The sequence below is a fragment of the Tyto alba genome, unplaced genomic scaffold (genome assembly GCF_018691265.1).
Source record: "Tyto alba isolate M040663 unplaced genomic scaffold, T.alba_DEE_v4.0 Super-Scaffold_30, whole genome shotgun sequence".
Lineage (NCBI taxonomy): Eukaryota > Metazoa > Chordata > Aves > Strigiformes > Tytonidae > Tyto > Tyto alba.
In genome coordinates this window covers 5,743,610-5,765,011 of record NW_024881305.1, presented here as the reverse complement: position 1 = coordinate 5,765,011, position 21,402 = coordinate 5,743,610, and the positions used below count along the sequence as shown (strand labels likewise).

The 21,402-nt window shown below is 49.0% G+C and overlaps 1 protein-coding gene across 4 annotated transcripts; it reads right to left on the bottom strand.

Annotated features, from left to right (window-relative positions):
• Positions 1-26: 26 nt before the first annotated feature.
• LOC104357956 (complement receptor type 1) lies at positions 27-19,681 on the bottom strand. Of its 4 annotated transcripts, none has more exons than XM_042799904.1 (32): positions 19,222-19,681; positions 18,874-19,053; positions 18,494-18,676; positions 17,667-17,849; positions 17,319-17,498; positions 16,939-17,121; positions 16,444-16,668; positions 15,984-16,175; positions 15,631-15,730; positions 15,209-15,294; positions 13,481-13,675; positions 12,616-13,092; positions 12,345-12,444; positions 12,091-12,176; positions 11,336-11,530; positions 10,902-11,084; positions 10,385-10,564; positions 9,667-9,849; positions 9,334-9,516; positions 8,508-9,146; positions 8,088-8,279; positions 7,744-7,843; positions 7,101-7,186; positions 6,199-6,378; positions 5,737-5,784; positions 5,396-5,578; positions 3,782-3,964; positions 1,958-2,137; positions 1,692-1,721; positions 1,454-1,529; positions 1,113-1,197; positions 27-496 (listed from the first exon to the last, which is right to left on the bottom strand). In XM_042799904.1, the coding sequence occupies exons 1-31, from the start codon at positions 19,346-19,348 to the stop codon at positions 1,116-1,118; spliced, it is 5,400 nt and encodes a 1,799-aa protein (XP_042655838.1). In that variant the 5' UTR covers positions 19,349-19,681; the 3' UTR covers positions 27-496; positions 1,113-1,115. The 4 variants fall into 4 exon arrangements, with proteins under 4 accessions (XP_042655838.1, XP_042655839.1, XP_042655840.1 ...); XM_042799905.1 differs by having other exon boundaries at positions 27-444; XM_042799906.1 differs by having other exon boundaries at positions 27-1,197; positions 8,508-8,690; positions 8,964-9,146.
• Between the last annotated feature and the right edge of the window lie 1,721 nt (positions 19,682-21,402).

The following is a 21,402-nucleotide window of genomic DNA, read 5'->3' as shown; positions in this document are numbered from 1 at the left end:
GAAAGGAGAGACGAAACCTAAAGCGATTATCGTCCCATGTTCGGCTTTTATTAGGCGAAGCATTCGTAGAGGAACACTCAAGTAAGTGCTCCTGGAGGAAAATACCGAGCAGCGTCTGCTGCAGTTGTAAATACAGTTGCTATTAAGACAATCTTTGGTTTAACAAATTGTGACTTCCACACATGCGTGGGAATGCTTTCATGGATCTTGCTTATCGCAGGGTGTGCAAATAGAGAAAGGAAGTGTTCTTTATCAGCAGCAGTATATAGAAGTCCTTCTGAAACAGCACCCATTCTGTGTGCAGTTTGAACTTCGTTAGATCCTTACATTAATTATTGAGAGCAGAAGGAGTACTAATGTTGATTCCACAGGAAACGTGCCTTTTTCGCCACAGAATCTCAGTCTCAACCTGAGCAACCCTTTTGTGCAACCTGCAGCCGCCCTCTGTAGGGAGAATGAGTGGAATGCTTAGTTAGCGGCATCACGGGTGCCCAGCCTAGGAAAAAAGATGACATCCTGGCGTTAAAATTAGACTTTTCCTGTTTTCACATTGATTTATATAGATTACATCATAAAGCAGGGAGGGAGGAGAGAATTTCTGGGAAATGCATTGTTTCAAAGGGACGATTACCTCAAATCAGGCTTTGTAAAAAAAAATAAATAAAAGCGCTTATGTTTACAAGTGCCATTTTGTAGTCAAAGCTGATTATGTTCAGAGTGCTGCTAGCAGTGAAAACTAATTGTTATCTGCAATAGATTCAGCATAGAAAGTAGATTCAACTGTAAGTAAAAATGGCATTGCAGTAAGTGTAAAAGCAAGCAAAAAACCCTAAAGGCCCAGCTCGGCATCCTTTTCTCTGACCCATGAATGTCATCTATTCAGATTATGGAAAAGGAAACACACACACTGAGGGTGGTGTCAGAAAGGAGAATAGTATGTTTAAAAAAAAAAAAACCACCAGTATGTTTAAAACAGTCTCTTATATTCAGCAAAAGAAAGCATCTTACCAGAAGATTGAGGGGAAAGAATTTTCTACTGGAATGACTATATTGTAACAACTCCAGTTTGCAGCTATAACCGATGTTTTATGTTAAGGAATATAAATCCATACCTTCTATGAAAGACATGAACATTTCTGTTCTGTGATCTGGTTCAGAGCGGTTTGGTAACTGTAGTTTTCATATGTATGATAATAGCTAAGTGAAAAAGAAGAAAACAGTGAACTGTATTGATTTGTAAAAGAAGTCAGGTTGGTTTCCCCTAAGGAAGAGGGTCCTGAAATAACACAACCATACCATCGATTCCAGGGTGCTGTGCCTTGTACAGTTTGCAGGCGTGAGTTGAAGATACAAAATTACAAGATCCAGGAATACTCAAGCAAATATTTCAAGTGTATAAAACTTGGGACTGGGCAACAAAGGACACGAATGAACATCAGGAAGACCGCCTTACCCTTGCTTCTGCTTAGAAACAATTTTCCAGACAATGCCTGCCCCCAGGAGAAGCAGGACTCCTGCAGCTGCCACTCCTGAGAGAGAAGAGCACATATTATTCTCACTATGTTTTAAAGCATATCAGCACAAAAGACATAAAGAGGCATATCTTCACAGTAAGCAGAGGGAAGCGGTGCCACTGAGGCCACTGCATAACGCTAAAGACCTGGCCAGAAAAATGTTTCTAAGCTGCTTACCTAGGCCTACTGAACCAGACTTGCGTGATGCTGAAAGGAGGAGGAAAAGAAAAATCAGAAAACTATTCAAACAAAATACGGTGTTTCTCAACTGTAGTTAATCACTTTATCAGTAAAGGTTTTACTGCTAAGGCCTACAGTACAGGATTTCTTAAAAACCATACTGTTATATATGTATTTATTTATTAATACATAAAGCTATTTGCATGTTTAAAATGCATATGCGTGTTTTGGTGTGATCGTTGCTTCATTCACATTTCACTCACTCAGTTTACAGGCTGGTACAGGAGGGTCCCAGTTGAAGTCCTCTTGGCACTGAATCTGACTGATGCCTTCCAACGTGTAACCATCATCACATTCAAGAGTGATTTTAGTCCCAGAGCGATAAGTATTTCCTTTTATGGCTTTCTTAACACCTTGAACTTCTGGGAATACACATCTGATCTCTGAAATTAGAAGTAACAACAATTAAAAAAAAAGGACATTTAATGAAAGGGAACATAAAATACAAGAAATACAACTGTGGGTTATTTAAGACATTGTTCTTGAATTCTTTCTAATGTAACCAGGAATTAATACTTATTCCACAGGATAATTCCTTTCTTTGTGGCTGCAAAAGAGGGTAGGTGTCTCACTCCCACATGTGAATATTTGTATGGATCAGCTACTCCACACTGCTATGGCAGGTAGAAAATCTTGTGTAGTAGGGGTGCCTTGGGAGAAGCCTGCCAGAGGGGATTTTTCTGATACTGGGCTACCAAAACATTTGGAGAAGAAAGGTGTAGCAGGGAAGAATTCTGTGGGAGCTTTAGAACCAAATGCCTATAACCCATTTCTAGTCTATAGAAGTCCCTTGCCCTTCGAAGATGTCACCAGCTATATTATTTATCAATAATTAATTTATTAATTAGTCCAACCATCTAAGGTATTTATACCACTGATTTCAATGAAGTGAGTTAGTAGCTTCAATTTAAGCATCTAATTACCTTTGACAATCCACGCCTAAGAAATCTGGAGGGGAAGGTTGTCAGTGGAGACCGGAGGGGCAATGTCAACATATAACTTTCACCCTTTGTTTTATGTCTTTTTTTATATTTATTTTTACTACCGTGCATAATAGTTACTAAGGACACTTCAAAACCATGAGAATGCAGAATGGCAGAGAATTTTTCTGTGGGACTGCTTCCTTTAAAGAGCCTCTGACTTATTTACATAAATAACGTAATAGTATGTTATTTCCTCTCATTGTTATCCAAGCGCGTTTTAATTCTTGAGTCACAGAGGTGGGTGCAACTCCACCAAGAGAGCACCCTGTGCGGGTTATGAATTTATTCCTGTGAGTGTCCAGCTTTCCATGCAGGAACACCCCCACTAGGAATCTTGTGACATTCATGAAATTGCCTTTAGTCAAGTTTTCCTGACGACTGACCCCAAAACACTGAGCTGCACAGGAGTGCCAAGTCACAGATAAAGAGACATTTTCCTCTATAGGAAGAGGGAATAGTCAGGCTCATATGTAATCTACAAACCATCCATCAGTGACAACTTCTCTGATATAATCATGTTACCTGTTAGTGATAACTGGGGAGTGAGAGACATGAAAAGGGAAGGAAAGGGAAGGGGAAAAGTTTCTACTCTTCTGCTAAAAGTAAAAACCTTTTAATGGAGGAAAATGGGTATACAGCTCATTTGTAGCAGCAAAAGCAGAGATGGAAAACATGCGAGAATTAAAACCGCCCTTCAGAATTGCCTCTGTTGTATTCATATCCTTTTGACTCTTAGCATGAGAGTCCCATCCTGCTTCTTTACAATATCATACTCTTCCCAGGGATAACAGAATAGATAAATTCATAATTAGCAGATCAAAACTGCCTAGCTATGATATAAAAGTGACTCCCAAGCAAAATAAGGGGACGGAATTTAGTGTTAGCTGCAGAAGATTTTACTCCTTAGATTTTGGCCCATGTATCTCTCTGAAGATTTAATTTCTTCCCGCATTAAAACATATATATCAGCATGGCTGCATGTCTCCTCAGCCCAGCTCTGGTTCTGCCACCACAAATTCCAAACAACATGAGCAAACTAAGCACCTTGGCACCGAGGAGGAGGCTGGCTCCAGGTTCCTGACACCGTGCAGTTGATGAGACCATTCCCAACGAGGGAATAGCCTGGATTGCAGCTGTAGGATACAGATGCTCCATAGGAAAAAGTGTCAGAGATGTTGCCTTTGAGCTTCCCGTTGGTGACTGTTGGAGGATGGAGACACTTCACAGCTGGGAAATCGGGGAGAGACAAACAACAGTGTTGACATGGGAATCCTGATGGACTGCCAGAGAGTAGCTAAGGCACCGTACCTTCACAGCCTTGAGTGTTCCCTTTTAATTTCTTCATCCAGGCTCAACAACTGATTTTATAACCCTGTAACTCCATCAAGCTTTGGAAACGGCTATAAACTTGATCTTGCTCTTATCACACATTCTATAGTAAAGGACTCAGATTTAGTCCTTATACAAACCTTTCCCTAAGACAAGTCATGTTAAATGGTTTTTCTTCTTAGCTCTCTGCAGCAAAAACACACCTTGACAGACTGGAGGAGGATGGCTCCAGGCTCCAGACTGCGCAATAAATGGATGCTGTCCCAATGAGAGAGAAGCTGGGCTCACAGATGTAGCTTATAGATGTCTCAGGAGTGAAAAACGCTTTTGCCGGGCCACTGAGAGACCCGTGGGTGATATCTGCAGGCTTGGAACAGTGCAGCACTCGAAAGAGAGAAGTGCAGATCAAAACAAAGATCAAATTGGTGAGAGGGGAAACTTTTGAGCACCGATGGACAGCTGTACACTCATTCTCACAGCACTGGATCCAATACACAGAGCCAGCCCTGCCCAACCCTCTGCTCTCACTTCACCCCAAATCATCTATAAAGCATATGGCATCACACATGTTTCTTCTTACACAAAGGAACATTGCCCAGCATCATCTTTCCTGGTATATCAGGTAAGAAGTGTGATTAGTTCACGTATATAATGGGAATTCCACACTTTCAAGATCATCTTCTTACAACTTCCATACAGGTTCTTTATGGCTGGCAAAACTGGCCTAAGCTCATTTTTAAGGCGTTCATACTGAGAAACTGAGGCACCAGACAGTGCAGCAACGAGATTGGGAAAAATTAAGATAGATGGATCCTCAGATCTGAACATAGGACTCCAGATTCCTCTTGCCTCCTAAATACGTTACAACATACCACCTAGAGCGATAAGGTCAAAAAGGATAGCCATCCAAGGACAGATAACACATTCTTTCCTCTTTCACAGGCAAAGAGTAGAGGATCCCATGTGCCCCCCAGGCTGGCACTGTGACTTGTGGAGGTCTTTGGGGACATTAGCAGTGCTGTGATCAATTGTAATGATGTCTCCAGGGGCTCCAATCCAATGAGTGCTTTTCTGTTCCAAACTCTTGGGCTCACACATCCAACTGTGGACAGCGAGGATATAGAGAACCCTTTAGACTGCGAAAGTTGTGCGGGATAGAGGCTACAGAATCCACAGAGACTTCATTCCTGGCCACAGAGACCTTATTTCTTTAGTTGTGAAGTTTGACGAAGCAACAGCCAGTTTCAGCCAGTCCTTAGGCAAATATCACTACATGTTTAACGCATTTAGAAATTTAGAGAAGATGCAGTGAAAAGAGCACAAACGCACCTTCACACCGAGGAGGGGGATGGCTCCAGACTCCATGCGTTGTACAATGAACAGACTTGTTCCCAATGAGGGAGAAGCCGTGTTTGCAGCGGTAGCGCACACGTGCTCCTACATCAAAAGTGTCTGACAAATGACTGCTGCGTTCCCCGTTAGCAATGCTTGGAGGAGGCAGACACTTCGCTCCTGAAAGAGGAGAGGGAGAGGGTGAGAAGTGATGTTCAGTTGTAAAAAACATGATAATGAAAGAGAAAGTGCAGTTACCCCTCTTCCCTGCAAAAAGCAGGAAAGGTTGGGAGGAGTTAATGTTTAGTAAGTCTTGCCTCTTCTTGTAATAGGCCTACCTGGCTTTGATTTGGTATCAGGATGATGATAGTGTTCTGCCACTCCATCTAGATGAAGCATCAAGAGTTTAAAATACACATTTGATCGAGGAATACAATGCACAAATTTTCCTTCATTTTCCATCATCTTGACTTTACATTTCCAGCAAAAATGTCACTCCTCTCTGATAGTCAGTGTCCTGCCCTGAAGCTACCAAATGTCTCACTTTCAGGAAATTAGGAGAATGGATTATGGATTGCAACAAGCAGGGTGAAAGAAGTGCAAATCATGCTTATACTTACAGCCAAAACCTGGCTCATCTGTGTGAGAAGAGAGGCATAAATAAAAGGAACAATTTCTGGTTTCTCCTTAAAGTGGTTGGAGCAAAGGGGGAGAATAAAGCCAGCTTTGGCTTCAGCGAGTGAGTAGGAGCCATCGGGGAGGAACGAGCAGTGCTAAGAGGTCGGAGTGCTGCCACTTACCCCGCTCGCACACCGGTACGGGTGGGTCCCATGAATTATCAGCTTGGCACTGGGCTGTGTGAGGGCCTCGCAAGGTGAAACCTTTATGGCACTTAAAGCTTACGGTGTCTTTGTATGTGTAGCGATATTTAAGAACAGATACTTTCCCATTCTGGATCTGTGGGACTGGACATACCACCTCTGAAAAATAAATTCATTATCTCAAAGAGGGAGCCATAGGTATGCTGTAATTGATGCATATATAAAGTCCATCCTTAACATGCCACTGCTCAGGGGAATTTCACAGGTAGTGCTTGGAGGGCGTTTAGTTCCTTTAGGTACCCTAGGGTTAGCAAATTATTGTATATATAAATGTATTTTTGTGCCTATAAACAGAATAACGCAAATACATTCCAATAATATATTAAATAGCGTAGAAATCCATAAGCGCTGTTAGTCATTCTCATGACTGCTCTGCTATACCGAGCTCCTGCCTTCCAAAGCAATTCCATCTGAAGGAAAGACTAATTGCAAAGATCAACCCCTGCAAAACAGCCTTGTGGTTCGGATAACAGTACAGTATTTGGAAGATCCCAGTTCAAGTTTACTCAATATCCCACTCTTCTACTGCAAGATACATAACTTCCTTAATTTATTATTTATGTTTTTGAAGCAAAAGGGGCAAATCCCTGCAGGCATCTCACGACTCTTCAGTCTATGTAACTATGAAAGATCAAAAGTTAGCATCTGGAAGATTTTTAGAAGGAACCAAACGAGCAAGCAAAACAAAACTATTGTAGAGGAATATTATGCTTAAAAAGTCTTAAACCTCAAGGCTCTATTTATCTTAAGAAAATGTAACTTTTTAATTTTAAGGCCCTAATTTGACAATTCTGGATCAGATCTAGTGGTGACCTACTTACTCTGACAAATGGGAAGAACACCACTCCATGCGACATCTGGCCCAAAAATCTCACATCGCCTGTGAGACTGTCCAACCAGTCGGTGTCTGGAGTTACAGAGAAAGAAATACCAGTTGATACCAAGTCATTCAGCTTGGGTTTTGCACTCCCACTTTGACCCCCAGAGGGTTCCTTCTACTGATTCGGCTGGTCTCCGAGGTGTTTCTGTTGTTTGACACATGGGAATGAAGGACACCAAGTTCCTTCTTCCCGGATCCAAGAGGAATGGCAGTGATCCCAATTTACTCTGGGTTAAATTGGTCAGATTCTAAATCAGGACTCAGACCCAAGTGATTTCCAAACCGTTGAAGCCTCCTTGCAGGACGTGCACACTTCCACGCTCAGCTCCTGCTGGGTGGCCGTCTGAGAAGGCAGACTGAAACTCAAGTTTGCAAAGTTATCTATTGAGCACAGGCAGGGAAAAATGAGAGACGCCTTCCCCTTTCCTGAGCAGGCAACTATGACACAACTGGAACCAAAATATAAATTCTGTCTTATTGTGGGAGAATGGCTGCGCAGAGGGGTGGGCACTGAGCCTTTATTGTAAGTTGCCAAACACTGAGCTCCGGGAAATGGAGTCAGCAAAAAGCAGCGTGGGACTCACCCTTCTTCACACGTGTGGCTCACAGTTGACCCAAAAAGGAGATCTGTCAGAACAACAACTCTGCCGTTCTTTGGTGTTTCTGGATATTTACATTGCTTCCCTGGGAAAGAACAAGGCTGAGTTTAACCTCCTTGCTTGCAGTTTTGTAATGCACTATGAGAAGTTATCTTAAGGATCTGTCCACATTCAGACACCAGTAAAACCATGATTTTTAAAAGGCCAATAGCTGCCCAAACTATGTGACTAGTGAAGCCATGTAATTTTTTAAAAATTGCTTTAAGAAACCCACAAATATAGCTTAGACAATTTTCAACAATCAACACCAAACTAATTGAGCTATTCACTTTTACAGAACGCTAGCGCTTCAGACCACGTGTGGTTTTTGAGGCATGTCAGAGCTGGGGATGCTCCGGGCTGTCTCACGTATCCCGGCTGGCAGCTGTATCGCACGGTGTCCCCAACAGCAAACTCTGTCAGATTTTTGTATTCTTTAGTTAGCTCAGCAAAGGTTAAGTTTGGAGGTGCACCACAGCCACCTATCAGGAAAGAAAACACAGGGAGAAATAGGGATATCAGCTACAGTTGTTTTAAAAGGTGTATCAAATATGCACAGATAAAAGTCTACAAGCAAAACTAAAAACAAAGGGGAAGGACTGAAGGATTCAAAATTTTGGAAGGAGCAAGGGAAAGGACAAGTCCTACAGGCTTTCAGTGGCAGAAATTCCCAGACTATCCATAACTCCCATCTTGGAACACCAGTATACCTGCACACTGAGGAAGAGGGAGGCTCCAGTTTCCAGAGTCGGTGCAGTATATCGCTGCCTCTCCCAGGAGGCTGTAGCCAGGGTCACAGCTGTAATTAACGGCCATCCCAGGAGTGAAAACCTCCGAGCCCTGGCTGTTGTGCTTTCCTTTGTCAATACTTGGAGGTGAAGGGCATTGCAGCACTAAAGAAAGAGGACGAAACAGAATTAAAAAAGGGCACGGACAGGGTAACATGCAGGAAGGGGACATGCACAAAGCCCCCAAAATGAACACAGCGTCCTGCACATGCTGGAAGCACGCTTTGAGCCCTGGGCGTCGCTGGACGTGCCGTTCCCCTGCTCCCCACAGCAGTTCTGAAGGCTGGCGGGTTTGCCCGCCCCGGGACCAGCCCGGCACAGGACGGATGCTTGGCTGGCCATGGGTGCCCAGGGAGCTGCGGTGGCAGCCAGCCCCACCTGCGCAGCGTGGGTACGGGAGGCTCCAGTTCCCCGAGGCCGTGCACAAGACAGAGGGGGCTCCAAGGAGGGAGAAGCCGGGCTGGCAGCTGTAGCTCACGGACATGCCGCTGGTGAAGTTCGCCCCGAGCTCCGCGCTGTGCGTGGCGTTGGCGATGACGGGAGGGGGAGGACAGGGCAGCGCTGCCAGGGCAGGGACAGAGAACGGCATTTTAGTGATTTTCCCCAACATCGGCGCACACCTAAGGCGACAAAAGTCTGTCGCACCTGAAGCGATGCGAGTGAGGCAGAGAGCAGGACCTCAGGGCCCCTCCGGCACAAGGGTGGCCCTAAACACCCTCGTCCTGAACCCCGATGTGCCTGCGCTCACCTGGCTCGCAGGAGGGGACAGCGGGCACCCAGCGGCCGTCAGGCTGGCACTTGGCTTCACGGCTGCCCCACAGCGCGTGGCCCGGGTGGCACTGGAAGGTGACGTTGGCCCCGGGATGGTACACAGCGCTCTGTCCTTCAGCCACTTCTCCATTCGGGATGTCGGGGCTTGTGCAGGTGATCACTGGGAGTGAAAAGCAGCAGAGCATGGGCTGGGGAAGGGGCTGCCAGAGCTGGGGGTTGCCCTTTTGGTTTTGTGTGGTCAAAATTCAGGGGAGCCATGCGACCACAATGGTCTCCTTTTTCACTATGGGTTTCAGCATTCACAGCTCACCTTCACACCGCGGGTAAGGGATGCTCCAGGTTCCAGATGTCAAACAAGAAACTGTTATTTTCCCAGTGAGGACGTAGCCCGGCTCACAGTAGTACTTCACTGATGTTCCAGGGATGAACACTTTCACATCCTTGCTCTCATGATGGCCATTTTTGATGTTTGGAGGGGAAGGACACCGTAACACTACAGGGAGGGGAAAAAAATCATAACTGGTGAAGAGCTGGTACCACAAATACCCACTATAGTGTAAGGCAGCCTTTTAACTTCTTTTCTTCCCATTAACTTTTCCCAAATAGCTAGGGCTTGCTCTGTTTGAATTATCTTTCCATCCTACCCTCAGTTATTTTCCAGCCTTCATGTTTTTTGAGCTTATTGACATCAAGAATGATTGCTTATCACTGTTTAGGCATTTACAGTGGTTAGTTTCCATCTGTGCCCCTAACAGCTTGCTCTGGCCTTTCTGTGGTTGTGCACAAGTTCAGACACCAGCCTGGCTCGCTGCCTCTTTGTGGATTCACTTAAAGAGATGAAAGCCCTAATAACAAGGTTCTGAACAGGGATAATGAAGATGGGAGGACAGATAGGTGCGTGTTTTTCCTTTCGAGTCCTGGAGAGTGGCCCCCCGACCTCCGATGCGAGGCGGTTGCACCCAGCCAGGTGTATTCACACAGTGGCTCAGGAGAAATCAACTACCACCCACCGCCTCATTTACACTTACTCTTTTCGCAGATGGGGATAGGAGGGTCCCACGTGCCCCCAAACTGGCACTGAGACTCTTGAGAGCCCTTCAAGGCGTAACCAAAATCACATTCAAAGACAACGACGTCTGCGAGTCTGTACATGGTCTCCAGCTGTGTTGTTCTTCCATTCTCAATCTCTGGTCTTTCGCAGCCGTTTGCTGGAAGGGAAGAGCCCAAGGCACCGCTGGGGACATGAAGCCCATCCTGGAGAGGGACACTGACCGGGGGCAGTATCTGCTGCTGAACCTTGCCATCGCGGTCATGGGCATGTTAACACTATCAACTCTTATTCTTACACAAAATAACATTATTCAACTGCTCCTGAGAGTCTGTCCTTACTGGGGGACAGAAAGGGAAATCCAGATGGAGCTCCTCCTGCCCATGGGACCTTTGATCCCTGCCTCTTGCTGGAGATTTGGTCTACAGCAATTAGACTGAGAGCCAAGAAGGAAGAGGGGGCCCGAGGAAAGAGAAAAGAAGCCACCACAAACACACCTTCACATCGGGGCCGGGGCCGGCTCCACGTTCCCTCGGCGGTACAGCTAATGGAGGCGTTCCCAATGAGGGAGTAGCCGTCCCTGCAGCTGTACTGCACAGCCGAGCCTGGGAGGTGGCTGTCCGAGGGCTGGCCGCTGTGATTCCCGTTGGCGATGCCTGGAGGGGGAGGACACTTCACCTCTGCGAAGGAGGAGGAAAGGCAGATAAGAAATACGGGCAGGGCAAGGAAAAAAAAAAAAAAAAAAAATTAAAAATCCGACCTTCAGAAACCAAAGAAGACGACAATGAATTTCATTGACTTTTTTGCATAAATATCTGTCATGTTAGCTCTCTTCCTATCAGTGGGTGCAGCCCCACCGCAGCCACGGCCATTCCTTCTGCCGCTCCCAGCCGACTCTCGCCGGCGGGGACGGCCGCACGCTCAGCTTTACCTCCGCACTGCGGCAGCGGCCCGCTCCACACGCCGTGCTCCCCGTCCACCGTGGTGCAGAAGATGGAAGGCTCTCCAACCAGCGAGTGCCCGGGCTCGCAGGTGTAGGTGACCACGTCCGCGTAGGAGAAGGTGACCGTCAAGAGCCCGCTGTGTCTCCCGTGGGGGATGTCCGGCGGCGGATCGCAGACGATGCCTGTGGGCACGTACAAGGTGGCTTTTAGCAGCAGCGCCCGGGGTCTGCAGGACGCTCACGCTTCCCAGGAAGGGAACCGATGGGGACGAACCCATCTCAGCAGTGACGCTTTCTGGATACAATGACCCAAATTGTTCAGAGACAAACCCTGCGTGGAAAAAATCACACGTAGGAAGGAAAACGTGAAAGCCTCCTGTGAGTCACTTCTGTGCTGCCCATGTCTGGATGCGATGGGACAATTCCTACCTCCCGTTCCATAACCACTGTTGACACATGCTGAGAGGGACTGGCCACACCATTCCTACACATGACCAGTGAGAAAAACTTACCCCAGTAACAGGGGGGTTAAAATATTGATGGTTCTCCCAGTTTGGACCAGGATTAATAAAAGACCTTTGTAAACATTTTCAGAATCATCCAAACCAAAACAAAACAAAAAGTGAACGATTTTACACATACAGTGACTTGAGAAATCTTTTGCAATAAAATCTTTGTCTTGAAAGATGTGCCACTTTCTCTCGCATGCCATCTCCAAGGACCTTTTGTTGTGGCCTACTTACGCTGGCAGACAGGAGCATCTCCACTCCACGAGACACGTGCGCCAGAGACCTCGCATGTTCTCTGAGAACCTCCAACCAACTTGTACCTGGAGTCATACAGAAGAATTTATTAATTTACATTAAGAGACTTGAGGTTTCTTTACAACCTTTGTAAGTGGCAGCCAAGACTTCTGACTTGGGAGCTAGGTTCCTTCATGTAAAGATGAAACTCCACTCTCACTTGGCAGCTGAATTCAGCTCGTTGCAAGACTCACCCTTTGTCACAAGTGTAATTAACTTTGGACCCGAAGAGGAGGTCTGTCAGGACAACAGCTCTGCCGTTCTCCAGATCCCCTGGGTTAGGACACTGCTTCCCTAGGAGGGAATGCCGGCCACCGTTAGCCCTCAGCTGCCCGCTCGCATCCCAGCCAGGGATGCCAACACAGAGAGCAGGCTGCATAAAGTAAAGAAACCCATAAAGCTAGAAAAACGTGAAAATCCAGCCAAGCCTGACACTCTGGGTCTATCAGCACTCGCAGGACGTACTTTTACAGAACTCCGGCGCCGCAGACCACGTCCGATTCCTGAGGCACGTAATGGCCAGCGGCATCCCCAGGTGCCGGGCGTACCCAGGCCGGCACACGTATTCCACCATCCTCCCCACGGGGAAGACGGTCTGGTTGTTGTACGGCTCCTTCAGCTCGGCAAACGCCAGTCTAGCAGGTGCACTGCAACCAGCTACCGAGAAAGATGAGCCAGCCCGGTTGTTAAAGGCATCAGGAAAAAGCAGATTTGGGAGAGCAGGGGGAAGGTTAATGTTCAAAGCACTGTTTGAACACTTGCCTTGCTCGCAGGCTGGCACGGGGGGCTCCCAGGTGTTATTTAGTTGGCATTGTACCACTCTGTGGCCATGTAGAACATAGCCTGGCTCACACTCAACGGCAATGGTGTCCTTGTGCGTGTAGGCATTCTTAGGAGAAACAATTTTCCCATTCTGGACCCGTGGGACAGGACATCTTGCCTCTGGAAAAAAAGTGCTGGCCCTCAAAACAGACACGCAGCATGCAGAGCTGTGCAGCTGGGAAGCCACTTAGAGTTGCAATCCCTTTAAGACACGAGCCTGAGAATAATTTTCCCATGAGGATGTACTGCCCACATCCAGCGATGTCAAACATCGAGAGACCCCACCTGAAAGGTGAGGCTGGGGGTGCTGGAGGCAGTGGGTACCGGTCCCCCAGCCTCCTCCCCCCTGCCTGGCCTCAGCTGTAAAACCAGCCTGGGCAAATCCTGCCCTAGCAGGCACTCGGGCAAGAAGTGCAGTGGTCTGGAGGTTTCCTGGTCTTTCCAGATACGAAGCAGTAGGGCTGGGAGGCTTGCACTCGAGTATTTGCACATGCACACACAACCCTACCTCCGCACCGCGGCGGGGGCCCGCTCCACACGCCGTTTTTCCCGTCCCAGGTGGTGCAGTGGATGGAGGGCTCTCCGTGGAGCGGGTACCCGGGGTTGCAGGTGTATGTTACAGACGTCCCGAAGTGGAATTCATCCAGCAGCCTGCCCGTGTGCTTCCCATTGGGAATGTCCGGAGGCGGCTCACAAGGGATACCTACAAAGGTGCAGAACAAGACTTCTAAATTCAACAGCAGCACCAAGGTACTTGAAATCCCTCAGTCTGTGGGGCATAAACACTTGTCCTGGAGATGGACTAACTGCAATGAAGTGACCTTCTAGGTGAGGCCTTGTAGGCAACCGCATCCCATCTCCCTGGCCAGCAATTTCTATGACAGTTAGACCAGTAAATCAAACCTCTGTGGAGGAAACACCTACGTGCTTTATCTTTTCTACTCTTCAAGAAATAAAAAAGCTAAATCAAAAGAAGGGTGGCTAGCTGGTCAAGGGAGGGGATTGTCCCCCTCTGCTCCGCTCTGGGGAGACCCCCCTGCAGTGCTGGGGCCAGCTCGGGGACCCCCAACAGCAGAAGGACCCGGAGCTGCTCGAGCGGGGCCAGAGGAGGCCACGGAGATGCTGGGGGGGCTGGAGCAGCTCCCCTGGGGGGCCGGGCTGAGGGAGTTGGGGGGGTTCAGCCTGGAGAAGAGAAGGCTCCGGGGAGCCCTTCGAGCAGCCTCCCAGGGCTTAAAGGGGGGGCAAGAAAGGTGGGGGGGGACTTTTTTACAAGGGCAGGTAGTGATAGGATAAGGGGTAATGGCTTTAAACTGACAGAGGGCAGATTTAGATTAGATAGAAGGAAGAAATTGTTCCCTGTGCGGGGGGTGAGGCGCTGGCCCAGGGTGCCCAGAGCAGCTGTGGGTGCCCCCTCCCTGGAAGGGTTCAAGGCCAGGTTGGACGGGGCTGGGAGCCCCCTGGGCTGGGGGAAGGGGGCCCTGCCCGGGGCAGGGGGTGGCACTGGGGGTCTTTAAGGTCCCTTCCAACCCAAACCATTCTAGGATTCCATGAAATATTTATTTTATGTCGACTGTGTAAAATCGTGATTTTTGTCACCCTCACGCAGTGCAAAGACATGCACAGGCAGCAATCTCTATGTCACCTTAGGTTAATATGTGCCTGGAGAACCTGTAAAATGCTTTTAAATCCCAGAATGTACCTGTACATGTCTCTTTCTTCATATGAAACTGTCACCTAATTAGCAACACTACTTAATCAGCAGAGAAACACCCAAGTGTAATTGCTGAGGTGCAGCATGACACTTCTTTGGGTACACACGTTACGTCTGCTCGCAGTGAGAGCCCGTGGCTTGGGACTTTGGGATTCCCCTTCTGGTCCTCCCACAGTGTTCTGCCACTCCTTAGGGTTGAGCCTTTGTCTCACTGTGTCTAACAATAACAGCCCTTCAGCTGAAGATATTTTCCTTGCTTGTAATGGGCTTGCAATAATCAGAGGCAGGATACAAAGTGCTGCTGAGAAAGCTCCAGCTGAGACATTGCTTTCTATGCTCCTTTAAGCTTTGATGTCTTGTATCTTTTCCAGAACATTTTCTTGTGACATTAAAACCTTCTGATATTTTTCATGCTCACAGAGCAGAGAAATTCCCTGTGAAAGCTTTGATTGGAAAGATTTGGCAGTCTCTGCTGGAAAATATTTACCTAATCCATGCAAACCCCTGGAGCTGTAAACTACTTACGCTGACAAATGGGAACGTTGCCACTCCATGCAACACGTCCACCAGAAATCTCACATCGTCTGCTGGATCGTCCGATTAACCTGTGCCTGGTGTTCAAAGGGTTGAACATTCAGCCCAAGCCGTTTCAGTTGGAGTTACTGCCTCCCCCCAGCCACCCCAGGCATGTGGTCAGCCCTGCTGACAGCAAAGCTGGGGCCCTCAGGGAGAAGCTCCCTTCCTAGCTCTGCCTGGCCAATGTCACAGTATATACGTGTATACCTAAGATAGCAGACACCTTATGTCTTATATAGGTACAGAACTCTATACATTGACTTCTGGATAGAATCCATTTATCGGGAGTGAATGAATAGGAGGAAAAAAGGGAGACTTACCTAATACATCTCTCCTTGCTGTTTTAAGCAGTAGCCAAACCCAGGACTTACCCTTCTTCACAGCCGTAGACCACTGTTGACCCAAACAGGAGATCTGTTAGGAAAATAATTTTCCCATTCACAGGTTCACCAGGATGATTGCATTGTTTTCCTGAGGGAGAAAAAACCCTCATTTTAGGCTTCTGTCTACCTATACCATGGTGCAACAGATGCAGCTACTACTCCACTAATCTGCCCACATTTCCAGTTACCCCCCAAACGGGTTTCGAAAAGCAAAAAGTTACATGGCTTTACTAGTCACATACTATTTGAACACCAGAATAACGTTAAGGTTTTTGCAGCATGGACAGAACCTATTCCTATTCCTTCTTCAACAACGGACACCAAATCAAGGAGCTATTCACTTTTACAGAACTCTAGTGCTTCTGACCACACTCCGCTCTCAAGGCATGTAATAGTAGGTGACATTCCTGGGCGTTTAGCATATCCAGGTCGGCAAGTGTATTGCACAGTCTTCCCAACAGAAAAATCAATCTCATTTTTATGCTCCTCATTTAGCTCAGCAAAGTGTAACCTTGTAGGAGCACCACAACCACCTATTGAGAAAGAAAACAGAGATGAGAATCAGGCAGGACAGGCATGCCGGGTGCAAGCACAGAAAGAACAGTTATGAGGAAAGGTGTTTGGTTTGCCTTGCAAAATTGTTTATCTTGATTAATATAGCCATTATTAAACAAACAGAACATGTTTTCCCAAAGGATTCCAAAGGATCAGATTCTTATTCTCAGGATATACTTAAATCTTCCACTCACGGGGTTTAACCTCATTTTTAAAATGGGGTAAGGCAGCTACGTCACGGTTTACCTGGAAGTTCAGGACTGTTTAGGAGCTCCTGGTAATGGTGCAGTCTCTCACAGACGGGGACAGGAGGGTCCCAGCTGCCATCCTCCTGGCAGAAGACTTGAGCACTACCTTGCAGGCTGTAACCATCATGGCACTGAAATGTCACCATTTCCCCAGGTGCGGAGATAAGTCCTTGAGCTTCAACTTGCCTTCCATTCGCTATATACGGATTTATGCAGACAGTCACTGGAAATGATGATGTGCCAAAGGAGTCGGAACAAAACAAAACAAAAAAACCACAGGCTGTTAATATTGCAACAAAAAAATCAACATGACATCCACATAAACCTCCCCAGCCCCACCTTCACAATAGAAGGGCTTGAAATTAATTTATACCATGCAACACTTGACATGGGATTAACCTTCTCTGAGGATCTGGTTGCAATGGTCAGGGTCTCCCCTGTGCTCAGACCCACACTACGAGCTTCTCCCCCGAGGGGACACACACAGACGCACCTTCACAGCGAGGGCCGGGCTGGCTCCAGTTCCCCGACACTCTGCAAAACACAGCGGCATTTCCCACAAGGTAGTAGCCAGGATCACAGGTGTATGTTACAAACATTCCCATGGTGAAAAATGCTTTGTCCTGGCTGTTGTGGTGTCCATTGGCGATCTGCGGAGGCATGGGGCATGGCCGGACTGCGAGAGGGAGACAGAAAGTCTTAACTCAGCGAGAGGACAGGGAGCAAGGGGAAGGGAGCCAGCGTGATGCTGCGTTGCCGGATGGGGTAAAGCCCATCGCAGGAACGGCTCTGCCTGCACACGCTGCTCCTGCCTGCAGGGAGCACTCACCAGGCAGAGCTGCCCACGGGGGAGCAGCGGGCACCCACACTCACCCCTCTCGCAGAGGAGCACTGGAGGATCCCAGGTCCCCCCGGGCTGGCACTGGGTCTCATATCTGTTCTCTGCAGCGTAACCGGCATCGCAGTCAAAGTGAAGAGTCTCTCCAGCTTTGTAGGAGCTTTGCAGCCCATGGACCTTCCCGTTCTGCACCTCGGGTGTCACACAGCCGATGGCTGCAGGGAACGAGGACAGCATCCTTTAAAGGTCAGTGCATGGGCCAGATCCTGCACGCACAGCCCCCTCCCTTCTCATCACCGCCGTCAGCCTGTCTGTGCTGTTCCTACGGGACATCCAGCATCCTTTCCCTCAGCCCCCCACCCAGCAATGGAGCACCCACCCACCTTCGCAGCGGGGCACGGGCTTGCTCCACACCCCAGCCTCCGTGCAGTTGATGGACACGTTCCCAATCAGCTCGTAGCCATCCTTGCAGCTGTAGTACACGGTCACTCCCCGGGAAAACTTGTCCAAGGACTGTCCGCTGTGCAGCCCGTTGGCAATATTTGCTGGCTGAGGACACATCACCTCTGGAGAGGGAGGGGAAAAACCCATGAGAGCATCTGGGAGAGGTGATGCCCAAGAGACACGTCAACTGACACCTCCACATCAGACACGGGGGAAGGCAAAGGAAGAGGACAGAGGGCTCGTAGCCCAGTTACTGCCAGGTCTGTCCTGACAGCCAGTCTTTGGGTGCCCCATCTCTCCTCTGACTTTTCTGGACAAAGAGGGTTGAATTGATGCATAAAAATCCATCCAGTCTCGCCCCAAAGGCCGTGTCGCAGCCCCGCCCCGCCTGGTCCCCGCGCCGTCACCAGCCAGCTCTCCGTGGGTGTGCTGCCGTGGGAGCACTGGGAGGAGGGTGCTGGCTCTGGAGACCACTTTGCACTTGCTCTCACATTAAGAAGTGATGGGCCAGTTCCTGGACAGACACTGCGGGATCGCCAGCACCCAGCCCCAGTGCAGACGTACGGCACATGCAGCCGCAGTTCTAGAAAGACTTAGCTCTGGATTTACGGATGTAAGCTTTTTCTTCACATATTATAAAACTGGATAATTCATTAAAGGGGAATTCAGTCCCCCACTGAAGAACACAGTGACAACAGCCAGGGTCTCCCCTGTGCTCAGACCCACACTACGAGCTTCTCCCCCGAGGGGACACACACAGACGCACCTTCACAGCGAGGGCCGGGCTGGCTCCAGTTCCCCGACACTCTGCAAAACACAGCGGCATTTCCCACAAGGTGGTAGCCAGGATCGCAGGTGTATGTTACAAACATTCCCATGGTAAAATTTGCTTTGTCCTGGCTGTTGTGGTGTCCATTGGCGATCTGCGGAGGCATGGGGCATGGCCGGACTGCGAGAGGGAGACAGAAAGTCTTAACTCAGCGAGAGGACAGGGAGCAAGGGGAAGGGAGCCGGCGTGATGCTGCGTTGCCGGATGGGGTAAAGCCCATCGCAGGAACGGCTCTGCCTGCACACGCTGCTCCTGCCTGCAGGGAGCACTCACCAGGCAGAGCTGCCCACGGGGGAGCAGCGAGCACCCACACTCACCCCTCTCGCAGAGGAGCACTGGAGGATCCCAGGTCCCCCCGGGCTGGCACTGGGTCTCATATCTGTTCTCTGCAGCGTAACCGGCATCGCAGTCAAAGTGAAGAGTCTCTCCAGCTTTGTAGGAGCTTTGCAGCCCATGGACCTTCCCGTTCTGCACCTCGGGTGTCACACAGCCGATGGCTGCAGGGAACGAGGACAGCATCCTTTAAAGGTCAGTGCATGGGCCAGATCCTGCACGCACAGCCCCCTCCCTTCTCATCACCGCCGTCAGCCTGTCTGTGCTGTTCCTACGGGACATCCAGCATCCTTTCCCTCAGCCCCACACCCAGCAATGGAGCACCCACCCACCTTCGCAGCGGGGCACGGGCTTGCTCCACATCCTGCTCTCCGTGCAGTTGATGGACACGTTCCCAATCAGCTCGTAGCCATCCTTGCAGCCGTAGTACACGGTCACTCCAAGGTGAAACTTGTCCATGGACTGTCCGCTGTGTAGCCCATTGGCAATGTTTGGTGGCCGAGGACATGTTACCTCTGGAGAGGGAAAAGAAATTGCCCTGTGGGTCAGCTGTTAGCCATTTTGTATGCTACTAGAACTGTTTGGGTAATATCAGGGTAATATCCTGAATTGTGCTTAGTCTTTGTTCCATTTGCTGGTCCAAAGTATTAGTTAACAAAAGGTACAGCAGCACTAAGATTACAATCACATTTCAGACAGTGGAAATCACTAATAATAATAATGACAGTCCTGACAGAAGTCATAGGCTCATCACGTGATTTGTCAGAAGATGCACATGGACGTAGAAGCAGTAAGAGCAAGAAGTTGTGCTTACTTCCCATTCTAAGCGGCAGATGAAAATGTCCCACATCTGAGCAGAAGCAGCCACAGAAATCCCCCTGGGGCAGCAGATCTTGCCATCCCCCAGCTGGCCTGTGGCTCCTCAGCGTGCCAGGCAGCCCCAGGGTTAGGTTCTCCCCATCCTTAATGGAGCCCAAGACAGCACAGGCTGCAGCCATCCCCATGTCCCACCCCAGCTCATTTCTTCTGAGCTGTAGCTGTCTCCCCAAGCTGGCAGCGTTTTCCTTAGAAGAGAAGCGAGGAGGACAGATGCATCCCAGCTTTGCTTTCCCACAGAATTTGAGAAGACACAAGAGTGAGCTTTCCCCCGGTGGCTGCCACCACTTGCCCCGCGCACTGGGACACCCGCCTTTTTTGCACGCTGGCAGGGGTGGGCTCCATCTGGAGTCAGCTCGGCACGTGCTCGTGCGGGAGCCGTGCAAGGTGTACCCGGCGTGGCACACGAAGCTTACGGTGTCCCCGGTCCTGTAGAAATAGCGAGTGGTGGATACTCTCCTCCCATATCGGATCCACGGGTACGGGCAATAGCTAGCTGGAAAAGGGAGAGAAATAAAACGTCGTTCACCTGCACAGCTCTCAAGGTGTGCCAGGCCGTGCTGGTTGCCGCGTTGATGGTGTCCGTGCAGCCTGGTGCCCCCTGAGCAGCGGGATGTGGCGGGGGCTGCAGCGGGGCCGGGCGCCCCCGGGGCTGCAGGATTCCTCCCTGCGCTGCTGGGGGACCCGGCTGCTTCCTCCCCTGGCAAGAACTGGGCGCCGAGGATTTCACATCAGTCGCCTCGTGAGGGCAAGAACCTTTCACGGCCTTTCTGCGGTGCTTCTAACCCACGGGCTGGGAAGCACATCCTCTGGGTCTGGTCTGACACAGGGAAACGTTGGCAGGACCAAGCAGGACCGACCTAACTGGGTCTGTGCTACCAGGGCAGCCAGGCAGGGGGTGCCCAGCGTGGGCTGGGGGGTGCCATGCAATGCCTCTGCTGCACCTTCCAAGGGAGCCACCCGTGAAGCTGCTGGTGTGCTCCCGGGGGTGCGTGGGGGTGCTTTGCAGGGACAAAGACGGAGCAGCAGACACACAGGGAGGCGGGCAGGCAGGCCGACATTCACAACTAAAACCACAGGGAAATAGCTTTTTGTCCAGTAGGCAAATATTTGCACTAGATATGGGGATGTAGAAAAAGGTAAAAGAAACACCTCTTGCAGGTAATATCGTTTAGGTTACTAAGTAGAAGGCCACAGCTCTGTGCCTCTGAGGTATTCAGGTGCAGCCTGTCTCTGTCGCGCCATCCCCGAGCTCTGAGCTTGGCTTTGCTGGAAAACCACAGCCCTCCAGCATCACACAGCACACGTGAGCAATGACAGCTACTTCTGCAAGGCTGGCAAACTGAATGCACATATGTCAGCTGAGTATATAGAAAACCACATATAACAGAAGAAAATACGACTTACCGTTTTGCAAAGCATATACTTAGTGATACTCCTTTTTAATTTTTTATTTTTTTTTTTTTAAAAAACATAACCCAACCCTTTGCAGCCACTGATGCTTGAGCCCCAGCCCTCCACTGAGCCACCACAGCCTCTAAAGCAGGAGGATCAGCCTTTGGTCTCTCAAGATGCCGGTGAATAATTAACATGATTGAGAGCATAGACAGAAGCCTTCTCCATACAGTACTAATCAC

What these genes read in the sequence shown, in the direction of transcription:
- LOC104357956 (XM_042799903.1), bottom strand. Translation starts at nt 19,348, where the DNA reads ATGGACAAGTTTCACCTTGGAGTGACCGTGTACTACGGCTGCAAGGAT. An exon ending in GGCGCCGGAGTTCTGTAAAA is followed by an intron (nt 12,445 to 12,615) that starts GTACGTCCTGCG and finishes ATTCCCTCCTAG; the next exon opens with GGAAGCAGTGTCCTAACCCA. An exon ending in CCCTTACCCGCGGTGTGAAG is followed by an intron (nt 9,517 to 9,666) that starts GTGAGCTGTGAA and finishes TTTCACTCCCAG; the next exon opens with TGATCACCTGCACAAGCCCC.